This window comes from Ascaphus truei, chromosome 9 (assembly GCF_040206685.1).
Source record: "Ascaphus truei isolate aAscTru1 chromosome 9, aAscTru1.hap1, whole genome shotgun sequence".
Lineage (NCBI taxonomy): Eukaryota > Metazoa > Chordata > Amphibia > Anura > Ascaphidae > Ascaphus > Ascaphus truei.
The window spans coordinates 11967710-11989785 of NC_134491.1; the positions used below are offsets into that span (position 1 = coordinate 11967710).

A 22076-nucleotide genomic window follows, 5' to 3' on the forward strand; every position below is an offset into this window, starting at 1 on the left:
AGACCCGGCAAGTACCTCGTTTACGCTGTCTTCTATTACCCTGATCCGGCCTGCAAGACTATCCTACACTCTAGACGCGCCCTCTCGGTTGTGGTCAGCATTCTGTACCAATCCCTACCTCAGCCCTGCGGTCGCGCCTCGTTTGTGGTGAGCTACGCATTACAGTTTCTTTAGAGAACTCTCTCCTCTCCGACACTGAACCGAAGTGTAGGTGGTAGCAGGCTTTCTGGCGTGTGTTGCCTCCGTATGAGGCCGCCCAGAATAAAAAATCAGCTTTCAGCACGGTTCCCTCGATACTTCTCCCAGTCTGGTCAGCCTCTCTTTCCTTCTGTAAAAGAACGATTCCTGCACTCCTACCAATTAGGCTAAAATAAAATAATAATCTCATGAAAAAGGGTTATTTTGTTAAACCCTTTGGCCAAAGCATTTATAAGCCTGCATGCCACGACAAGGCATAACCGTATGCAAGTACCTACACTAAATATATTTAATAGTTGTCCCATGGACTGGTGAAAAAATGTGTGAAAGCCCTGAAGGGGTTAAATAAACATTCAGGGCTTTCACGCATTTTTTCACCAGTCCATGGCCAAAGGGTTTAACAAAATAACCCTTTTCATGAGATTATTATTTTATTTTAGCCTAATTGGTAGGAGTGCAGGAATCGTTCTTTTTGTTTTTCTATATGTACAGTAAGGCCTATCTTTTTACCAACAGCAAACTTCTATAGGGAGGAGCGCGGTATTATGTACAGTTTCTCTTTCCTTCTGTGCTCCAGCTTCGTCAGGAGTAATTTCATGTCTGCATCTACCCACATTAATATAGCTATAGGCCTGTGTCTATTGGCTAATACAAACACACTAAATAAATAAGTGAAAGAGATGGTGCAAAACTGGTTTACAAATTCAACATAACAAAGTACAATGGTACAAAGAGAGATCATTTCAGGCATCAGTTAAAAAAGCATATGGTATAAATTTGCAAAATCCGAAGATCTACATTAATAGGTGATACTATCCTAAACTATCCTAATTATTGATATTTTCTTTTTCTGATTTATTTATCGAGCACCAACTTCATGTAACCCCGAGGTTGTTGCTGACTCAATGACCCCCCTCCGCGTGTGCCGAGTGGTCGCGGGTGCCGCCGGAGGCAGCGAAGGACCCGCCGGCACTTCGCGAGGGTGGGGGCCAGTGCAGGGAGCGCTCGGCATCCCTGGAGGTCAGGCAGCGCACCCGGCTAGCGGGGGCCGCCATGACACATTGCGTGAGCATGCGCAGGGGGGACTCGGCGGCTAGGGAGAAGTCGCGCGAGGGCAGGACAGGGGAGAGTGAGGTTGCGGCGGCCATCAGGCGTTTGCGCATGCGCAGGAGAAGCGAGCACGCGGCCCCAATGCTGTAGCAGCCTCCTGGGAACTACAACTCCCAGGAGGCATAGGGAGACAGGCACCAGGTGCCTCATAGCGGCCAATAGGGCTGGAGGATTCTCAGCCCGGGAGAATAGATAGAGTTCGCGGGCTTTGCGACAGGCAGTCAGGCTGAGGAGGAGGAAGGGGAAGGAAGGGTGCACGGAGCGAGTGGCTCCTGCACCAGGTAAGGTTTCCCCAAGTCCCAGGCAGGCCCCAAATCCCTGTTAGGTAGGGGGTAATTAGTAAGGGACGGCCCGAGACAGGGACCCTTAGGCGTGTGAGAGTGCAGGTTTGGCATTGCCACAGCGGGTAGTGCTGTGAGCACTCACAAATAGGCACAGGGTGTGCAGCGGATGCTGAATGTTGATCATTACTTTGTACCTTACTTTTAGGAACCAGCATTGTTTGTCTGTCCATACCACGTACTAAATCAAGATCTCTACATAGGCTCACACTAGAATACCCTCTTTCAAGGAATTTGTTGAATAATAGTTTGGATTGCTCCTCGAAGTCTTGCTCCTCGAAGTCTTGCTCCTCGAAGTCTTGCTCCCCACTACAATTACGTTTAATTCTGATGAATTGTCCTCTGGGAATATTCGTGATCCACGATTTTTTATGATTGCTAGTTGCCATTAGCAGGTTGTTAGCATCAATTTCTTTAAAGAAAACCTTAGTGGATACATTCCCATTGTCCAATGCAGTCAGTTTTAAATCCAGAAAGTTAATACTCGTGGAATCTGACACATGTGTGAACACCAAATTCTTATCATTGGTGTTCAAGTAGGTGAGGAAAGAGCAAATGGACACATCATCCCCCTCCCAGACACAGAGAATGCCGTCGATATAGCGACGCCAAATGATGATATGGTGTCTGAAGGGGTTGTTGTTCCAAATGCTTTGCCACTCCCACTGACCCATATACAGGTTTGCGAAACTGGGGGAGAACCTTGTGCCCATTGCAGTTCCGCAAACCTGCAAGAAAAACTCCTTGAGAAACATAAATAATTGTGGGTCAGGATGAATTCAATGGATTTTAAAATAAATTCAGTATTGAGGCAATGTATGGTAGTGTCTGCTTCCAGGAAAAATGTAACTGCTTTAAGTCCCTTGTCATGGAGAATATGAGTGTAGAGCGCCTGCATATCACAGAAAATCCATTTATAGGTGCTCTTCCACTCAAAATCCTGGAAGGTCTGTATGACAGAAGATGTATCTTTTAAGTACGAGGGCAAAAGGCTTACATAAACCTGTAAGAAAAAATCCACATACTGCGAAAGATTCGCAGTAAGGGAATCAATTCCCCAAATTATGGGACGGCCAGGTGCATTAGTAATGGATTTATGGATCTTGGGCAAATGATAAAAAATTGGGATTCTGGGGGATGCAGTAAACAGGAAATCAAACTCGGCCTGTGTAATCACAGTTTTAGTCATTGCTTCACTCAATAGTTCTTTCAAAAGAGTGGTAAATTCACAGGTTGGATCTTTTTTAAGTAACCTATAAAAAGAGGCGTCATAAAGGAGGCGGTGAGCCTCCAGCTCGTATTCTTTACGATTCTGGAGGACAACACCGCCCCCCTTATCCGCCTGTCTAATGATAAGATCTTGATTATCTTTTAGACACTGAAGAGCTAGATTTTCCTGGATACTTATATTATGTTTAATATCACCCGGTTTATGTGTTTTCACCAATTTAGTAAAATCGTTATTTACCATATTAAAAAACGTATCGAGGGGGCGTGGCTTGGAGCTCAGGCAAGATGGACGTGTAGTGCTTAAGCTCCTGGATAGCAAAACCACAAGCTTTATCCATCACAGGGCATCGCTGCTCTAATTACCAAAAAAGACACAGATATAGAGTGTGGTAGAGCTGAGGATCACTACAAACTGAGATTAATACAAATCGGACTATATTTGAGGAAATTACCCACTTATGGGGCCTAGATGGTGTGGCTGCATGTAGACCTACTGTAGGCCGAAGAGACACGAGGCCTTGCAGCATCATACGGATAAACAGGCACTCAATTAAACCATAAAATCAGACATCCACACACAGATGCCAAGTACAACATATCTGACTTTATCACAGCGAAGAAGGGTATAAGAACAGAGCTGAAAAAACGTGAGTTGGATTCTGCCCCTCTCCTCCTGAGGCCCAGGAGAATAAACAGACGAGTTGACTCGTGGATCTGTCCCCCCCCCCGACCCCCCTTCAACAATTAAATTGGAACCTGGTCTGCCTCCCACTCCTGTCAACCCAAATTAGGAAAATCTCTCTTCCTGGACACCCTTCCTCCCACGGGTCTCTCGGTTGTAGAAGAGCTGTCAACTGCCAAGTCTGTCTCCCTATTCCCGAGCGCTGCACACCCCTGTCACTCGGCGCCCTTCCACCTAGGGGTCTCACGGGTGCTGTGAGCTGTACCCACACCTGAGCCTCGGTCCCCCTGGGCCTGATCGCCCTTCCTCACGAGTGCTGGAGCCTGTCCCCCGCCTGAGCCTAACGCCCCCTGCGCACACTGGAGGCAGAAGTGAGGGAGTAGCCAGCAGACTATCAGCGGGACATGGCTTCTAAAATGGCTGCCATTGCTCTGTGAGGGAGAGAGAGCCGAGTACCGGGCATACCTTCCCCCGGCTAGCGGTCCGTCAGAGCGCGCCTTCCTGCTCCGTGGTCCTGCTCCGTGGTCCTGCGCCCCCCCCCCACCTTCGGGCGTCCCTGCTGGGGACTGAGGCTATCGGTGGGGCCTGCGGTGGTGGCGGGGGGCTCGGGTGCGACTGGAGGCAAACTAACATGGCTGCCATGGCGCTGTAGCTGCACGCAGCACTCACCTCTCCCGGCCGGCAGATAATCCGCCCAGCGCGCCTTCCCGCTGTTCCCCCCTGCCTCCCTGTGCTGCCTTCGGAGCTGCCTGGATCTATGCGTTCCAGCCTGCGTGTCGGCGAAATCCAAGATGGCCACCGCAGGTTTGATTTAAAGGTATATCTCCCCCCAGGCACATAAATAAATAAAAAACACTAGAACACAAAAACCAACCAGCCTGGGTAACACACAAGCATATGCAACCACTGAAAAACTGAAAAACAGGGCTCTGAGTTGTTTTCCAACACACTCTCTCCCCATCCCTAATCTTCACAATAAAAAATAAAAAAATATACAACCACTGTGCAGAAAAGCCTCCCTTGATGTTGGAGCCCCCCAATGCATGGCTACCTACGCTTAAAAAATAAAGAAAAACCGACAGATAAAGAAACCAAAGCTAATAACTAAATCCCACCTGCACGGCTATAGCCGGTGGGGTACGTCCCTGAGCAACGTAAGTGAGAACTACCAAAATAAGTGTAACTAACACTAAAATGTTCCTCGGTGGTGCGCACGTAGCGCAGCCCACAATGGCCGCCTGAAGCGGGCTCCATGAGGCGGCGGACATACCAAAGCATCTAACAAATCAAAAGAAGTAGGAAACGCATAGACTGGAGGCGTTGGATATAGTACGCCCCAGAATGGCTCCAAAAAAAACAACTCCGCAAGACTTCTTCAAGACAAAAGAGAAAAGTAAAGCGGGCAGGGCAGACAGCAGAGCGCCATCTCCCACTCAGTCAGACACTGAACATGAACCTGAGGTATGTGAACAAACATCAACCAAAAAAGACATTGAGAACTTATATGCAAGCCTAAAAACCTTACTCCACCAAGAGCTCCAAAGCGCTCTCAAAGACCTCAGAACAGAGGTCAGCTCTATAGGAGAACGCACAGATACGCTGGAACATAAAGTGGATGAAACCATTAACAACCAGACCACTATGGATACAGAGATCCTGGCCCTAAGAGCCAGAATGGCTGCCGTGGAGGAAAAACAGGAGGATCAAGAAAATAGGGCAAGAAGGAACAACCTCAGGTTCAAAAACATTCCAGAGACGGTCACAGATCTGGAGAGAGCAACAACTGAATGGCTACAGACCCTTCTCTCGGAAACGCCCCCAGCATTACTGATCCTGGACAGGGTGCATAGAGCTCTCAGACCGCGACCACAAGCCGGAGATAGAGCTCGAGATCTAGTGGTGAGGATGCACTACTTTAAAACTAAAGAGGCGATCTTTAACCTGGCACGGGAAAAAGGAGGGCTGAAATGGGGAGATGTGACGATAGACGTGTACAACGACCTAGCCCCATCAACGCTGTTGAAGAGGATGGCTCTGAGACATATCACAAAAGTCCTGAGAGACAACAAAATTCGATACAAGTGGGGTTCCCATTCCGCCTCATTGCCACCAGGAATGGAATGCAAGCTTACATGAGGGATCCAGAGGAGGGAGTGGACTTCCTAGAAAGACTGGGATTGCAACCACCAGACTCCATGTCCAGCGAAGAACACAGGCCGCCTCCCGTCAGACCCGTATGGAAAGAAGTGGGCAGAGGAGCCACTCCACATAGAAGAAATCCAAAGGAACCCCAGAAATCTTAAATTTTAGGTCTATGCAAAACCTGCTAAAGTGGAGAAGACCCGTAAATCCCGACATAAGGACCTATGTCCAAATGATAGACTGAGATGTGTTATATAGATCCAGATAAGAAATAAGAAAGGACCAACATCATTCCCTCCCCCATGGCTGAGCGGGTAATCCGTAAGGTAGAAGTAGAAGTACTGGTGACAGTACGCAGAATACATGTAGTTATGCAAAAATAAATAAATGAAACAGAAAAAATGTATGAGGGAGGAGATGTAGACAAGATAGGGGAAATGTATGATCCCGGCTGTTGAATCATGCTTTCTCTATCTAAAGCTAGTCACAATAGTATAGAGGTACACACTTGGCTAGGAAAGTCTACTATACTAAATAAAGAATAAACAAAACGGGATAGAAATGTTAACTGATAAAAAAAAAAGTTGATTTGTTGAGCGGGCCCGCCGCCTGGGGCCGCAGTACGGCCCGTACACACCCAAGGTTATGGGTGTGGGATTAGCGCTACTGCGCAATCGCAGAGAAAGTTCGTTCACGTCCAGTGAACACACAAATCCAGGCTATGTTAGTCACCTGGATTATCCTATATATGTTGTTTTATTTTTGATGTTTACATGTTTGAATGTTGTCATTACTGTACGAGGTGCAGGGATACCCTCCAGGCCGACCCTCAAGGGAAACCAGAAAACGAAGCCACTAGAGAAGAAGACCTCACACCCAGGTAAAAACAAATGACACTAACACTAATATCGCATAACACCAAGGGATTGAACAATGTAGTAAAAAGGAAGCTACACTACCGACACGTTTTATCCGAGCACGGCTAGCACCGCAAGCCAGGGGATGCCCCGGCGTGCTAGCCGCACTCCCTCAGCGTGCCGCGCATCACCGATGCGCGGTCACGCGTCATCGGGTGCCTGCGCCCCCTGCACGCACGTCCAGGGCTCCCCAAGGGAGCCCTGGTGTCCCGCGATGTGGGGGACGGCGGCAGGGGGTTCCGGGGGACCCGGCGGACCCGGCAGCGGGAGGGAGAGCGCCCCGATCGGAGGGCGCTCCTCCGCTGCTTCGGCGCGCGCCCGGCACCCTCCGGCGCGCGCCAGGTTACTGCTGCGGCCGAGAACGGGCAAATGCTCGAATAAACTCGGCCGCAGCAGTAGCCACGACAGAATATAAAAGACTATCAGGGGACATAATATTCCTACAAGAAACGCACTTCACTGCTGGCTCCACCCCCACCTATTGGGACAAACTATATCCCCAGATCTACACAGCTTCGGCAAAGGACGAAAAGAAAAGAGGGGTGGCCATACTCCTAGCAAGGAACTCTCCATTTAAGGTAGACAGGGTAAGAAGGGACCCAGAAGGACGATACCTAATAATCACGGGGAGCATAGAAGATACACAAATAACCCTAGTTAATGTGTACGCACCAAATGAAAATAAGAGAATATTTTTCACAAAATTGTTTCGACTGCTGGGCACAACCTCCCGGGGACGCCTGGTCATGGCGGGAGATTTTAATATAGCCTTAAATGAAAAACAAGACAGATCTAAACCTGCCCTAGCTAAGACAATGGCTGCCCGAAAGGGGGAGAGAAAAACCCTAAGAGAGGGACTTAAAGAGTTTGATTTAAGGGATGCATGGAAGGAGATGAATCCGCAGAAAAGGGACTTCTCTTTCTACTCAGCCCCCCACAAAGTATACACAAGGATAGACTACATATTTGTAGACTCCTTACTGATCTCAAAAATTACAAAGGCTACAATACACCCTATTACTTGGTCAGATCATGGTCCGTTGAAGTGCACATTGACGACATACACAAAAAAACAAGTAAAGGGACATGGAGACTAAACGAGTCTCTATTAAAGATGCCAGAAGTCATAGTTGAGATCAGTGACGAGGCTTCCAACTACTTCCACATAAACGAAGGTAGCGTGAACTCACCCTATATCCTTTGGGAGGCCCATAAGGCTGTGGTGAGAGGAAAACTTATCAGCATCGCATCACATAGAAAGAGGAGAGACAGAAACAAGCAACAAGCCTGCAAGAAAAGATAAAGACCCTAGAGGAGGCACATAAAGTAAATCATAGCATAGCCATGGAGACTGAATAGCGGGACCTCAGAGGGAAACTAAATCTACTACTTACTGATAAAGCAGAAAAGGCCATAGCTTGGACAAAACAAAAATTCTACGAGAAGGCCAATAAGGCTGACACAATGCTGGCCACAAGACTGAGGAAGGATAGAATGCAATCTAGAATACATAGCATTAGAAGAAAAGATGGGGTATGCACAACAAATCCACAGACAATAGCCAATAAATTCACCACATATTACAAAGAGCTATACAATGGAGATAAAGTAGATAAAGGGAACACCACCAAGAAAAAACAGAGAGCATTTCTCTGAAAAATAAATTTGCCTAAACTCACAGAACAGGATATAACAACACTATCCCAGCCAATTACGTCGACAGAGGTATTAGAAACAATAACGGGGTTGAAGAACTCCAAGGCCCCGGAACCAGATGGTCTATCCAATATTTACTATAAAAAATTAGCCCACATATTAGTTCCCCAATTACTAAAGATATTTAACAAAACTCTTGAGGGAGAGCAGTTTCCTCAAACGATGCTGGAATCAAAAATAATATTAATACATAAAGAGGGAAAAGACCTCACCCAATGCAAAAGCTACAGACCGATATCCTTGATCAATAACGATCTCAAAATATATTCCAAAATACTAGCCACAAGATTGAATACGTATCTTCCGCAACTGATAGACGCAGATCAGGCTGGATTCATACGAGGTCGTCAGGCCAGGGATAATACACGAAGAACGATTGACTTAATCCAGATAGCCAAACACAATAAAACGCCTTCGATGCTACTATCTCTAGATGCCGAAAAGGCTTTTGATCATATTGATTGGGGATATATGTTTGAGACACTTCGAGCATTTGGGGTAAAAGGCAAATTTTTGAATGCTGTTACATCACTATATGGAGAACCCACAGCTAAAGTATCCTATATTAATATGCAGACTGAGAAAATCAACATAAGGAATGGCACAAGACAAGGCTGCCCCTTGTCACCCCTATTGTTCGCATTGGCGATAGAACCGTTAGCAGCCCAAATCAGGGCGAACCCAGATATCGGGGGGATTAAGGTCAAACAAAAAGAATACAAACTAGCATTGTTCGCCGATGACATATTGCTAACCATTTCAAAACCCTTCACCTCACTCCCAAACTTATTTAGTAACTTGTCAGAGTTCCAGAAACTATCGGGGTTTAAAATAAACAACGAAAAATCCGAAGCCCTAAATATAAATCTCCCTCAGGAACAAATAAAGCTAATAAAAATAAACTTTGATTTCGCGTGGAAGACACAGGCCATAAAGTACTTGGGAATATGGTTGACTAACACACCCGACACTATATATGAGACCAACTACCCATCACTAATAAAAACTCTGAAAAAAGAATTAGAAGAATGGTCCAGATATCATATATCATGGTTGGGTAGAATAAATGCCATCAAAATGAACTTATTGCCAAGAATATTGTACCTTTTCCACACCCTTCCAGTACAGGTCAGAGCCAGGGACATGCATGAGCTGCAGAAAGCTATCACAAAATTCATATGGAATAGCAAAAAAGCGAGAATAAAGCTGCCCACATTATATAGATCCAAACAGTCAGGAGGGCTAGCTCTGCCACACTTGTGGCAATATTATCAAGCGGCGCATATAAGCCAACTGGTTCACTGGCATGCACATAAACAGAAGAAATAGTGGGTGGAAATTGAGTCCGATGTGATATCTGGGTCATCCATAGACATGATACTGTGGTTAACAAAGAAAGAAAGACCAGCACTGATGGTGCCCCTGGAATATATCACACACTCGCTAGCCATGTGGGATTCATTGAAACTTAAACATGGGCTATCCACCTACAAATCTCAGATGACCCCACTATTTGACAATATTAGCTTTACCCCGGGCACGGAACCAACAGCGTTTAAAGACTGGTGCAAGGCAGATATCATAAGGGTAAAAGATCTTTGGGCAAACAACGCTATTAAGACGTTTGAAGTAGTAAAGAGAGACTATGGCCTCCCTGATTCTGCCTTTTTTAGGTATCTTCAATTGAGGGATCACATACAGAAGACAGGTCCGTATAGCGACTTCACAATATTTGAGGATTTGTGCCTCATGGGGGAGGACAAAAAGGGCCTAATCTCTAAAGTTTACAGCATACTTGCAGAAGGTAATCAGGAATTGGAGATAAAGCCCAAATGGAGGGCGAGGTGGGAATAAGAGCTGGGAGAACTAGATCAAGAGCAGTGGGATAACATATTTGAAGGAATAGCAAAGAGCTCCACATGTGTATTAATAAAAGAAAATGCATATAAAATGCTCCACCAATGGTACTACACCCCACTACGATTGTCCAAATTTTTTAGAAACATGTCCCCAGTGTGTACAAGGGGGTGTGGCCAGCAGGGATCGTTTATACATATGTGGTGGACGTGCCCGAAGGTTACAAAGCTATGGAGGGCCACACATGATATGGCGCAGACAATTCTTGGGTATGACTTCCCCCTAGACCCCTGGAAAGTACTGCTATGCAGACCAATTGAAAACATAGAAAAAACTGACGACAAACTCCTGACACACATATAAACAGCTGCCAGATGCGAAATAGCCAAAGACTGGAAACAGGAACAGCAGCCGGCCATACACGCTGTAAAAGCGAGATTATGGAGGATCTGTCTTATGGAAAAACTGACGGGGATACAAAACGACACAATACAGAAATACATAGACGTCTGGGAACCGTGGAGAATCTATATAGGAAATAGATATCTTCCGAGGGCTACTCTCCAGTCCTGAAAATAAAAAAATAGGTGAGGAAAAAACACACTAGCTAGGGAAATTAAATAAAGAAAAATACATAACAATAATAACAAGAGCTTCACTATTGAGACAACCCTGGTGTGATAGGAATCGTAATTGTATAAAATGCAGAGGAGAGCCTGGAGGGTATCCAGTATCCAGTTTCGGATACTCTACAAATGCATGGAGGTTAAGCTGGTATGACAACAAAAGAAAAGAAATGAATATTCTAAAAGCAATGACATTTCCTTCTTTTTCTTTTTCCCCTTTTAAGTCTTTTGAGTTAATTTTCTGTATTCAATACTTTAAACGCTGTAATAACAGTGATGTCATTATTGTCTCCCCATTGAATGTGTTATTCACTTGATACAACTGTATGTGATTCGCAAGTAACATGTTCCCCTTTTTGTGTTTTGTATCCCACTCCCCACTTTTCTTAACCAAACAAAAAAAACAAATAAAGAATAAGTTGAAAAAAAAAAAAAAAACGTATCGATATGGAGCCCCTTGGATTGGGCAGGGTAAAATTTAGACCTCCTTTTGAATGGAGTGTGCCTGCATTCTGAATTATCCATAGTCGGATCTATAGTCTCTATTATACATTCTTCATCGTTCATTAACGGTGGAGCTTCGCTTACATTCTTAACAAAATGTCTTTTAAGGGTCAAATTCCTCACAAATTTGTGAAGGTCCATGTAGAGTTGGAAGCCATTAGGGCCACTGGACATGGAAAATTTCAAACCCTTTTTCAATACAGTTTTTTGGTCTTCTGTAAGAATCACTGTGGATAAATTAAAAATTCCTTTATCTAAAGGGATCCTAGGTCTAAACTTGAGTCCCTTCTCTTTGACCCTGGATCCTGCTCTCGTTCCTCGTCTGGTAATGAGCCTTTTGTTTTCGTTCTCCCCACGGGACTGTCTATTACTTCCTGTCTCTTTTCCTTTTTCTCTCGAGTCGGGGAGAATCTGCCCCTCAGTAATTCTAAAAAACGGGAGCTAGACGGGGAATCACTAGTGGGTTTATTGCTGTATAGTTCTTTAGAGTTATTCTCTTCTCTTCTTGAACCCGACTTAATGGAGGAGGATTGGGACTTTTGTTTGTGGTCTCTACCTTTGTCATGGTTATTCTGTGTATAATTTGAGGCATGGTCAGCATATCTATGTTCCTCTTTCCTATCTTTAGATCTATTTTGATAGTTTTGGCGATTATCTTGTCGTCTATAATTAGACCAACCACGGTGTCTAGGGGGTCCCCTTCGACCGGATCCTCTGTTTCCGGATGTATGGGTATCCCTTCTGGCACCATGGGGGGGGGGGACATAGATTTTGTCTACCACTCTACCACTCTACTAAAGGATTCTAAAGGAATCAATGGCAAAGCTCTCACCGGTAACGAACGATTTAATGTATGTAATGTATTTAATTCTATGTAATGACCCATATTTGGGTGATCGTCTTCCTATTGCCCCAAAATGTATATATAGGAGGGCCAAAAACCTCAAAAACTCATTGGCACCCAGCGATGTGGGTAATAACCATACTAGACCTGCCCCTGTTACATGGATTAGAGAGAGACCGGTTGGTAACTTCCAGTGTTGTAACTGCTCAGTTTGTAAGCACTTACACTCTGAGAGGAAAACATTTAAATCGTTCGTTACCGGTGAGAGCTTTGCCATTGATTCCTTTATAAATTGCAATTCAACTCATGTTGTTTATTTGGTTAATTGCGAGTGCGGCCTTCAATATATTGGTCGCACGAAAAGATTCTTAAAGATCTGTATACAGGAGCATATCAGAAATATTAAAATCGGGTATGAAAAACAAAGCCTTTCCCGCCACTGTGCAGTATGTCATAACAAAGATCCCTCGAACCTTACGTTTAAAGGTATCAAAGTGGTTTCTAAGGAGAGAAGGGGAGGTGATAGAATCAAAAGCCTCTCCTACCTAGAAACCTTTTGGATTTATAAAATGGGTTCGTTGGCCCCTTAGGGGTTAAACGAGGATATAGACATCTGGTCTTTGTATTGATTCTTTAAGCATCTGACTATATCTTTGTTTACTATTGATTTTACACCTGTATGTGTCTAATTGTAGCTTTTCTATTTCAGAAACTCAGTCGCTTAATGTATTTACTTATTATTGTTTTATTATATTGTATTTTATATTGTGTAAAGGTTCTGTTTCTTTTAATTAACACTGTATATGCATGTATCTTTAATGAGCTTTTAGCTGTACCTCTATTGATTGGTGCAGCAATATGATACCTTATTTCTGATTGGGTGCTTGATGTATAAAAATGTACACTTCCCCAGTTGCATTTAAACCCTGAAGAAGTAACTGTGTGTTACGAAACGCGTTGGAGTGTGTTTCAGCTCATTTCTTAACTATATATTTTTTAGTTTATCATCTTTTATCCCCCCCTCCCTGTCCCTTGTGTCAATCATCCCTGCCTGATTCATTCTGTGCCTCCCTGGATGCCGTGCGGCGCTTTGCGCTAATACTGTGGACACTGTAGACATTGCCCTGGGCTCTGCACTGAAAGAGCAATCAGTGACGTCATCAGCGGGCGTCCCGCGAGGCTCAACGGCGTGCTGTCGGCGTGTAGCAGTGGAAGGCAATAGCAGAGACGACTGCACTTGTTCTTGGGACCTGTGTGCATATCCACACTGCGGATTTAACACCTCAGCATCCAGGAACGGAGTGAGTGCCCTCCACGGATCCAGAGGGCCCCCCTACCTGGTCTGATTATCGTGGGTCTCCGGTCCCTCTCCTGAAAGTGGATGAAGCCTGACAAGTCCAGCTGTCCCCCTGTGTGGTAACCCCACTTATCAAATGCTTGATTTTATACACTTTGATGCTCGCAGAACTTATTATCTTCTAGTAAAATTAACTTTTTAAACTGTATTTCACTATGTGTGCGCCTTGTCTTTTCTTTGTTATTATATGCTGTGCAATTAGTCCCTTCTCTGTTTTCCTCTGTAAGATTTACATTGTTACCTGCTACTACATTTGCCACGCAATTTATGTACTGCCAGGTGAGCATATCTGTTTATATATGTATTCTACCTTCAACACTTCCAATAATGATACTGTTTTATGTTGGTATTGTATGTTTTTCATTTTTTCATATACTGATGTCTACTGCTCTCTCATCCTTGTGCATCCGTATCTATTGAGGAACCCAGCTGTTTCTTTCGAAGGTTGAGTGGTTGACAGTTTTTTATACATATTGTTTATGTGTTGATGCACATCTTTTTTTGTATTCACATTTTATTTCTGTAGCCCTGGTAAGAAATAGGGCTATATGTCTATCCTCCTACTGGTATAAGTCCTGCTAAGGGCAGGCTGTCAGTAGTTAACATGGGTTTTCCCCACATCAAGCCCTGCTTTGAGTGGTGAAGGTAGACCACCTGACCCTGTGTGGAAGGCAAGAGACACAGGGGAGGGGTCTGCTGACATCATGATGGGCAGGGCTGTATCAATTTAGTTGCCAGTTCCTATCAGTGACAGGGAGTTGGAGTTGGTGTGTGTTAGAGTCTGTGTCTGGATGTACTGCCAGCACAGCGTGTGAGCTAGCTAGGTGCCTGTGGAGTAGGGCCTAGTTAGCAATAGGTGGACCAGTGCCTCTCACCCTGCCTAGGGGGTGAGGGAAGAGCTAGCCCCACCCTGAGCGCCCGCGACTTAGGGTGGAGGCAGGGACACAGTGAGTACCCAGAGACCATCCTGAGGGTGTGCAGTCTGGAGGGAGAGAAGACCCTCTACCTGATACCAGCATGTTGCTTTGATTGCTGCTTCTGCTGTGTGCTGCTGACAATAAAGAGAGCTGCTGCTACTTTTATAAGAGACTGACTGAGACTGGAATCTCTCATCCCTGTGTGGGAATTCTCTGTAAGGGTTCCACCCCATATCCCTGGGGCTTCACAGAGATGGAGGCGTTGCACCACTGAGATCAGATGAAGGCATGTAACCCAGAAACCTGGTCCTGTCCTCCCCCACACCATCGCGGGATACTCAGGCCCTCCTGTTGCCAGCAGGTATGCACCACCTTGACATATGTAGCCAGACCTTCGTACACCCTAGGGGGTCTGATCTGCGACGGGGGGGATGGGGTCTGAGGGCTACATTTCTATTGTTGAAGTTCCACCACTTGGTGCAGCTGTTGTATTTAGAGGTAAGCACCTTCCTGTCTATTTTCTGTTTCCAGTGCTCACAATCGGTCCCACTTTCATATGACATTTTCATTTTAAGATTGATTTCTGGCGCGATTACCCCCCCATTAAAATCCCATTTACCTTCAATATCAGGGTTGATCTTCTCAGGCTTATGTCTATGCTCCAATGTCTTCTTCACACTCCAGTCTTTGTTTTCTATGCTTTGATCTTTACACCACGGTACACTTTTCCTCCTCTCCTCCTGATGAGGTGAAATGTTGGTAAGCCAGTTATCGCCATGTTCATGCAGATAGAGAGGGTTGATGACACAAAGAGCCCCATTCATCGAGGTCACTCGAATAGAACAGAACTGCTGCTTATTGCTTGGTGACATGTCTAGTTTCATCGTTTATAGGGAGAATTCTGTAGGTCCTACACTCTGAAACTAAATGAAGACAATGTTAAGTACTCTTCTTGTTCCAAAAATGCCTTTTCAAAAGATATGCTGTCAACAAATGGTTCGTGTCACAGGCAGGCTCATTAATGACATCATAGGAGGGGAAAGTTGGACAGCACATACATGTAGACACAGAACGCTACAACACTAAACATACTGTAGTGTAGCAGAACACTGAGGAAAACCATGAAGTCAATTACATGGGATCAATTAATATGATTATTTTATGGGTATTTACTTTTTATTATTTATTTTAAGAGTAGTTGACTTTAATATATTAAACACATAATATGATTTGACATGAAAACAGGAGGATTACAGTTTTCTCTAGTTGCGGTGTAGCCAGACTTTAAAAGAGAATATAGAAGGATCTCCTGGACCATTTACCAAAGTTTCCTGGATCCAAACTTATTTTTAAAAAAACCACCAAATTGCTTTGTTTTTAGTAATACTTTTGTCCCAAGTCTGCTGTCAGGAGACTTTGGTTTACAGTATAAATCCCTTAATGTGGAGTACAGTTTTCAAAACAAGGTATTTTCACCTTGAGTCTCTTAGCTTCAATGTATCCACGTCCTTTGCTGCAGGAGAGGTAACGGAATATATGAAGAAATAGCAGGAGCTTTAGGGAGCGGTTATAAGGAGCAATAGGAGAAGTTATATAGAGCAGTAGGAGGAGTTATAGTGTGCGTTACAATAGAGTACAAGTAGAAGTTATAGTGGGCAATAGAAATAGTTTTATGGAGTGGTTATACATGTATATGGCAATAATATGAATTATAAGAAACGACAGAAACAGTTAAAGACATTGACATTTGAAGACGCAGTATGGGCTTCTTCTCAAAACCTGACAACTGCAAAAAAAATACATATGATTTATCAGAAAAAAACAGTCCCATAGAGAGCAACAGTATTGAAGTTTTTGTCTTAGATAAATATGGTGCTGTTTTCTACCCAAGCCTCCCTTCAACTCCCACTCCCACCTTTCCAATAACTCGCCACCAACCTTTAAGACCCACCTTAAAACACACCAGCTTAACGAAACATATGAGTAGCTCCATGGCTGATAATTTACACCTCATACATAAACCTTGGCCCCTTGCAGACGCACTTACCAGAACACCCTCCTCCTGTCTCTGTACATTCTTCCTACCAATCAATTAGATTGTAAGCTCTTCAGAGCAGGGACTCCTTTTCCTAAATGTCACTTTTATGTCTGAAGCACTTCTCCCCATTATGTGTTGTTTGTATTATTTGTTATTTATATGATTGTCACATGTATTACTGCTGTAAAGCGCTATATACATTAATGGCACAATATAAATAAAGACATATATACATACCACAATCTCACAGCTACAAAATCTATGAAAAAAGAGCAGCACAAGATTTATGAGGCGTGGATAAGAAAAGAGGTCATTAACTTTGATGCTGTTTCTTTTTTAACCTGGAAATTTTTGGTATGAAAACGTTAAGACTTACTCTCTATCTCCGTCCCCTCAAATGTTGAAGCCGAGAGAGAAATACATTACAGACGTAGAACATTGCGTGCTGACAATCTAGAGAGAGACTTCCTAAAAACCTTTCACAGGAAGGGGTCAGTTTTATAGGTCCATCCCCCCCCCCCTCCTTTCTTTCTTACTTCCTCCGCAAAAACCTCACAGCCATAGGAGTGTCTCGCTCCACGACACCTCTGGCTGGTAATTTTGTGATTATCTTTCTAGGTAAACCGTGTGCATTTTTTGCATTAGTTCTGCTTTCATGTTTCCCCAATGTTACAGGACCTGTAAACTATAACATATCCCAAATGCACCCTATTATTGATATAAAGGGTTGTTTCCGGTAGGCATTTTGGGCCTCTTTTTGTTCTGTAACTCGGTGCTAGAAAACTGATATGAAAAATAAATCCTATATAATGTCTTTGAGGCATCGGGTTCTGTTTTCCTGCAGGGTAGTAATAGTTTTGAAGGTTCTACAGGACATTGCTAAATAACATCACAAAATCTCCCAGATGAAAAATGGGTGCAAAACACAGCAACAGAGTTACTGAAGGAAGAAAATCCAGTAGGAAACAATGTCATTTTTGTATCGCTTTGATACATTTGCTGCTGTTTTTATTTCTTGCTGTAGGTTTGAAATAGCTCAATGGTTTGCAAATAATCTGTAAAGTCTTACCTTTTAGTGTTAAAAGTGAGACCTGCAGGGGAGGCGTGGAGTATACAGTAGCAGACGTAAGTGAACATACAGTATTACTGGAATTTACAAACTGCTGTTACACCGTCTCATTTCCTTTGTTACATTTTGTGAGGTTGAGCTGTGGTCGCAAGAGCCTTTTTTTCATATATTAACTCAGTTACAATCCTAAACACATCAGCAGTGGTTTTGATAGGGAAAATGGGGCCAGAACCTTGAGCAGAAACAAAATATAATGAATAATTAAACTGCAATAAGTAATGTACTGATAGATACAGAGTTGGGGTGCTCAAACCCGCATCAACTACATCCAATAACAGAATAATGTTGCCCCTGGAGACACCAGTGGGAGTGGGCAGGCAAATAAAGACTTGTAAGTTTAGCTTAAATGACAACAGTCAGACTTAACCATAACAGTCTAAACCAAATGCCCCACTCACGTCATCTCCAGGGTTTCTCTGCCGGCGTGCAAGCCAAGAAGGATCCAGAATCCAGATAAGTCCAGTAGAAAAAACGAATGGCGCACAGCCAGGGAGTCAGGTGTGGAATAAAAAACTTTTCCTTTATTGCAGCATGGTAGGAGACAAATTCACCCCCTTGGGGGACACAGACAGGGACCTCCTACGCGTTTCGGACCAACGGGTCCTTTATCAAGGAGTATCTGTGCTGTGCGCCATTCGTTTTTTCTACAATAAGTAATGTACTGTAGCTTTAATAAAATCAATGTGGTGCGAGGAATCGCCATCCTGGCGGCCGTGGACCGTCTCCTCACCTTGCTGGCCCTTCCGCGACGGACACCCAGGAAGCGCACTCGTCCGGTCATGCGCGAGTGGATCTTGCACGGTCTGATCCTGCATCCGCAGACCCTGACCCCGCCCCCCGCTCTGACGCACAACGGGTGCGATCGTCCAGCCTCCCCGCTGACGTGCGGTCCAAGCTCAGCCCCCGCTCTAATGATGGACAGGACCGGCGTGGGAGTGACGTGCATTCTAGGCTCCGCTCCCTGACCGCCATGACGCGCGCGGGTCGGCGTGGATCGGTCCCGCCTCCATTCCTGATCAGGCTGCATCGTAGGACACACCTGTGTGCACCAGCAGCCTATTGGATTCTTACTTCCTGGTTCCGCCCTGGCTTGCTTATGGAGGGTCCTCCTATTTATACCTTCCTGTTGCATTCTATCATTGCTGAGCATAGTCTTGTGTGATCCGTGCCTTGCTGCATTCCAGTTCTCGAGACCCTGCCTTGCCTTGCCTATTTAACCTCTTGTTGCCTGACCCTGCTTGAACCTTGGACTCCGATTCTCTCCTTCCCTGAACCGGCTTGTACGACCATTCTCCAGTCTCCAGTCCTGACCTTGGCTAAGTACTCCGATGATCCGATATTCTCTTATCCTGAACCTGGCTACGCACCCAGATGATCCGCAACCCTCCTCTCCTGAACTTGGCAAGTACCCCACTACTCTCACATCTCCAATCCTGACTTGGATTGAACAACTACTATACATCCTAGGCACGCCCGCGTGGCTGTGGGTTGGCGTTACTCAATTCCCTACCTCAGCACCGCGGTCGCGCTTCGTTTGTGGCGAGCTATGCGTTACAGTATGCTCAGCCACACAAACTTTGACCACACTGAGGTGGGAAGAGTCCTGTGCACACACACACAAGCTACCTGTCTAGTATTGAGGAAAAGATTGTGGCTAGTGATCAAAGCATGCGCTCCCTGCAGGAAAATCTCAGAGCCCTTGCACATTCTCTTCTGGAACCTCATCCTTCCATTTCTCCTGCAGTTCCTAAGTCTGCCACCATGCCCTCTTCTAACTTCTACCAAGAACCCCGGTTACCTACCCCCAATCGCTATGGGGGTGACCCTCACGAGTGCCGGGGATTTCTTAATCAATGCTTTATACAATTTGAAATGAATCTTTCAAGCTTCACTTCTCCCCGCGCCAAAGTGGCATATATTGTATCTCTTCTTATAAATAACGCTCTTGCCTGGGCCTCTCCCATCTGGGAACGAAGACTCGACCTCACCCAAGATATCGCAACCTACACCAGGGAGTTCCGGAAGGTGTTCGATACACCCGGCCATAAGGTATCTGCCGCCTCTGTGCTATTTCATGTCTCTCAACGTAATCGTCCTGTTGCTAGATATGCACTTGAGTTTAGGACTATAGCTGCAGAGACTGACTGGAATGATGAAGCTCTGTCTGCTGCCTTTTGGCAAGGATTATCTGAAGCATTGAAGGATGAGCTGGCAACTTACGATCGTCCTACAGACTTGGAAGAACTTATCGCCGTCTGCATTAAGGTGGATCACCGCCTCCAGGAAAGGAAATCAGAGAGGATTCATCATCGTGTTACTCCATACCGGATCACTCCAGGTCAGGTGAACCAAACTGAGAATCCGCTCCCGTATACTTCTGAACCTACTGTATGCAGTTAGGGGGTAATAGTATTTCCAAATCTGAGAAACTACGACGCAAGAATGCTGGGTTATGCTTGTACTGCGGTACTTCTGGACATTTTGCGTATTTCTGTCCCCAAAAGTCGAGAAACGCAAGGTTCCCATGTGACCCAGGGGAGTCTCATTGGGAACGCTTTCTCTTTTCCCCATTTCCACTGACAACCCTTCTCGCATTCTCATCCCTATCAATATCTTTGGTCAGGGCTTCAAAGTATCTACGCTTGCTTTTCTTGATTCTGGTTCTGGAGGAAACTTCATAGATCAAGAATTCGCGGGACGCCATCTGTTTCCCATTAAGCGCAGAAAGAAGCCCATTGCCCTTGAAGTCATAGATGGAAGACCTCTTCAGCCGGCTTTTATCTCCTTGGAGACGGAGGTACTTCAGCTCAAGATTGAGGATAAACATCTGGAAAAGATTCAATTCAACGTTATTCACACCCCATCTATTAGCGTGATCCACGGTTTACCCTGGCTACAGGTCCATCACCCTCGGTTGGATTGGCTTGGCAAGGAACCCATTCAATGCAGCTCCTTCTGTAACAAGAATTGCATCCTAGAAGCAAGTAGCATTGGGGGTACCACCGTGACTGAGAAAAGGAAAAGGTGCAATTACCAGAGGAGTAGGCCGAGTACCAGGACGTCTTCGATAAGGTTAAATCCGAGGTCCTTCCTCCCCATCGTCCATTCGACTGTCCCATTGATTTGCTTCCTGGTACTTCCCCGCCCAAAAGGACCTCTTACCCATTGTCTATTCCTGAAACCAAGCAATGAAAGAATATATCGCGGAAAATTTACAGAAGGGATTTATACATAAGTCTACTTCTCCTGCAGGCGCTGTGTTTTTCTTTGTAAAGAAGGACAGAGCCTTATGCCCCTGCAAAGACTACCGGGCCCTCAATAAAATTACAGTCAAAAATCGCTATCCCTTACCTCTCATTTCTGAACTGTTGGATCGATTACAAGGAGCTAACATCTTCTCTAAATTAGATTTATGTGGTGCCTACAATCTTGTCTGGATCCGTCAGGGTGATGAATGGAAGATTGCTTTCGTTGGTCATGCCTTTTGGTCTGTGCAATGCCCCAGCCATGTTTCAGGATTTTGTAAATTAAGTTTTTAGAGACCTTCTCAACTCCTTTGTAATCATTTATTTCGACTACATATTATTTTTTTCTAAATCCATTCAAGAACACGTTACTCATGTGAAACAGGTGCTTCTACGCTTACATGAAAACAGACTTTTTACCAAACTTGAGAAATGTCATTTTCATCAGACGTCTACCATTTTTCTGGGATACATCATTTCCGACACCGGTCTCACCATGGATCCCGCCAAGGTCAGAGCAGTCCTGGATTGGCCCCAACCAACCGCTCTTAAAGCGGTACAGCGTTTTCTTGGATTCTCAAATTATTATCATTGGTTCATCCAAAAATTTTCTTTTTTAGTGGCTCCTTTGACTGAATTAACCAAGAAAGGAGTGGACCCGGCCTCCTGGCCCCCTGCTGCACTTCAGTCTTTCGCACTTCTCAAAAAGGCATTCGTGTCCGCCCCTGTTCTCATTCATCCTGATCCTAAACTCCCTTTTACTCTCGAAGTTGGCGCTTCTGATGTCGGGGAGGGCGCTGTTCTGTCCCAAAGAAAGAATCATCTGTCTAGGTTGCATCCTTTTCGGAAAAAAAATTCTCCGGCTGAATGCAACTACGATATTTGGAATCGGGAACTTCTGGCCATTAAATTAGCCCTTAAAGAATGGAGACAGCTTCTGGAGGGTTCCGATGACCCGATAACTATCCTCAGGGATCATAAGAACTTGCTTTAAATCGAAGGAGCACATCGCCTTTGAGCCCGTCAAGCCAGATTGTCACTATTCTTCTCTAGATTTAATTTCATAATTTCCTATCTTCCTGGGTCCAAAAATGTCAAGGCTGATGCCTTATCTTATCAATTCTCACTGGATGACAAGTCTGAGGATCAGCAGAAACCCATCTTTTCTCCCAAATTTCTCCCTTGTGTAACCAGCTTCTACTCACCTTGGTAGCTGGCATACA

At 44.8% G+C, this 22076-nt stretch overlaps 1 protein-coding gene across 3 annotated transcripts in view; it reads right to left on the bottom strand.

Annotated features, from left to right (window-relative positions):
- Positions 1 to 16948, bottom strand: part of LOC142502408 (ras and Rab interactor 3-like) — a 31388-nt gene extending 14440 nt beyond the window's left edge. The window contains exons 1-4 of one of the 3 annotated variants that reach the window (XM_075613347.1): positions 16856 to 16925; positions 16717 to 16738; positions 15918 to 16227; positions 15061 to 15364 (exon numbers count right to left, since the gene is read on the bottom strand). In XM_075613347.1, coding sequence (XP_075469462.1) covers positions 15061 to 15325 — 265 coding nt within the window. In that variant the 5' untranslated portion in view covers positions 15326 to 15364; positions 15918 to 16227; positions 16717 to 16738; positions 16856 to 16925. Of the gene's footprint in view, positions 1 to 15060; positions 15365 to 15917; positions 16228 to 16716; positions 16739 to 16855 lie in introns of all 3 variants that reach the window. The other 2 variants (XM_075613346.1, XM_075613345.1) reach the window with 2 other exon arrangements.
- Positions 16949 to 22076: the final 5128 nt, after the last annotated feature.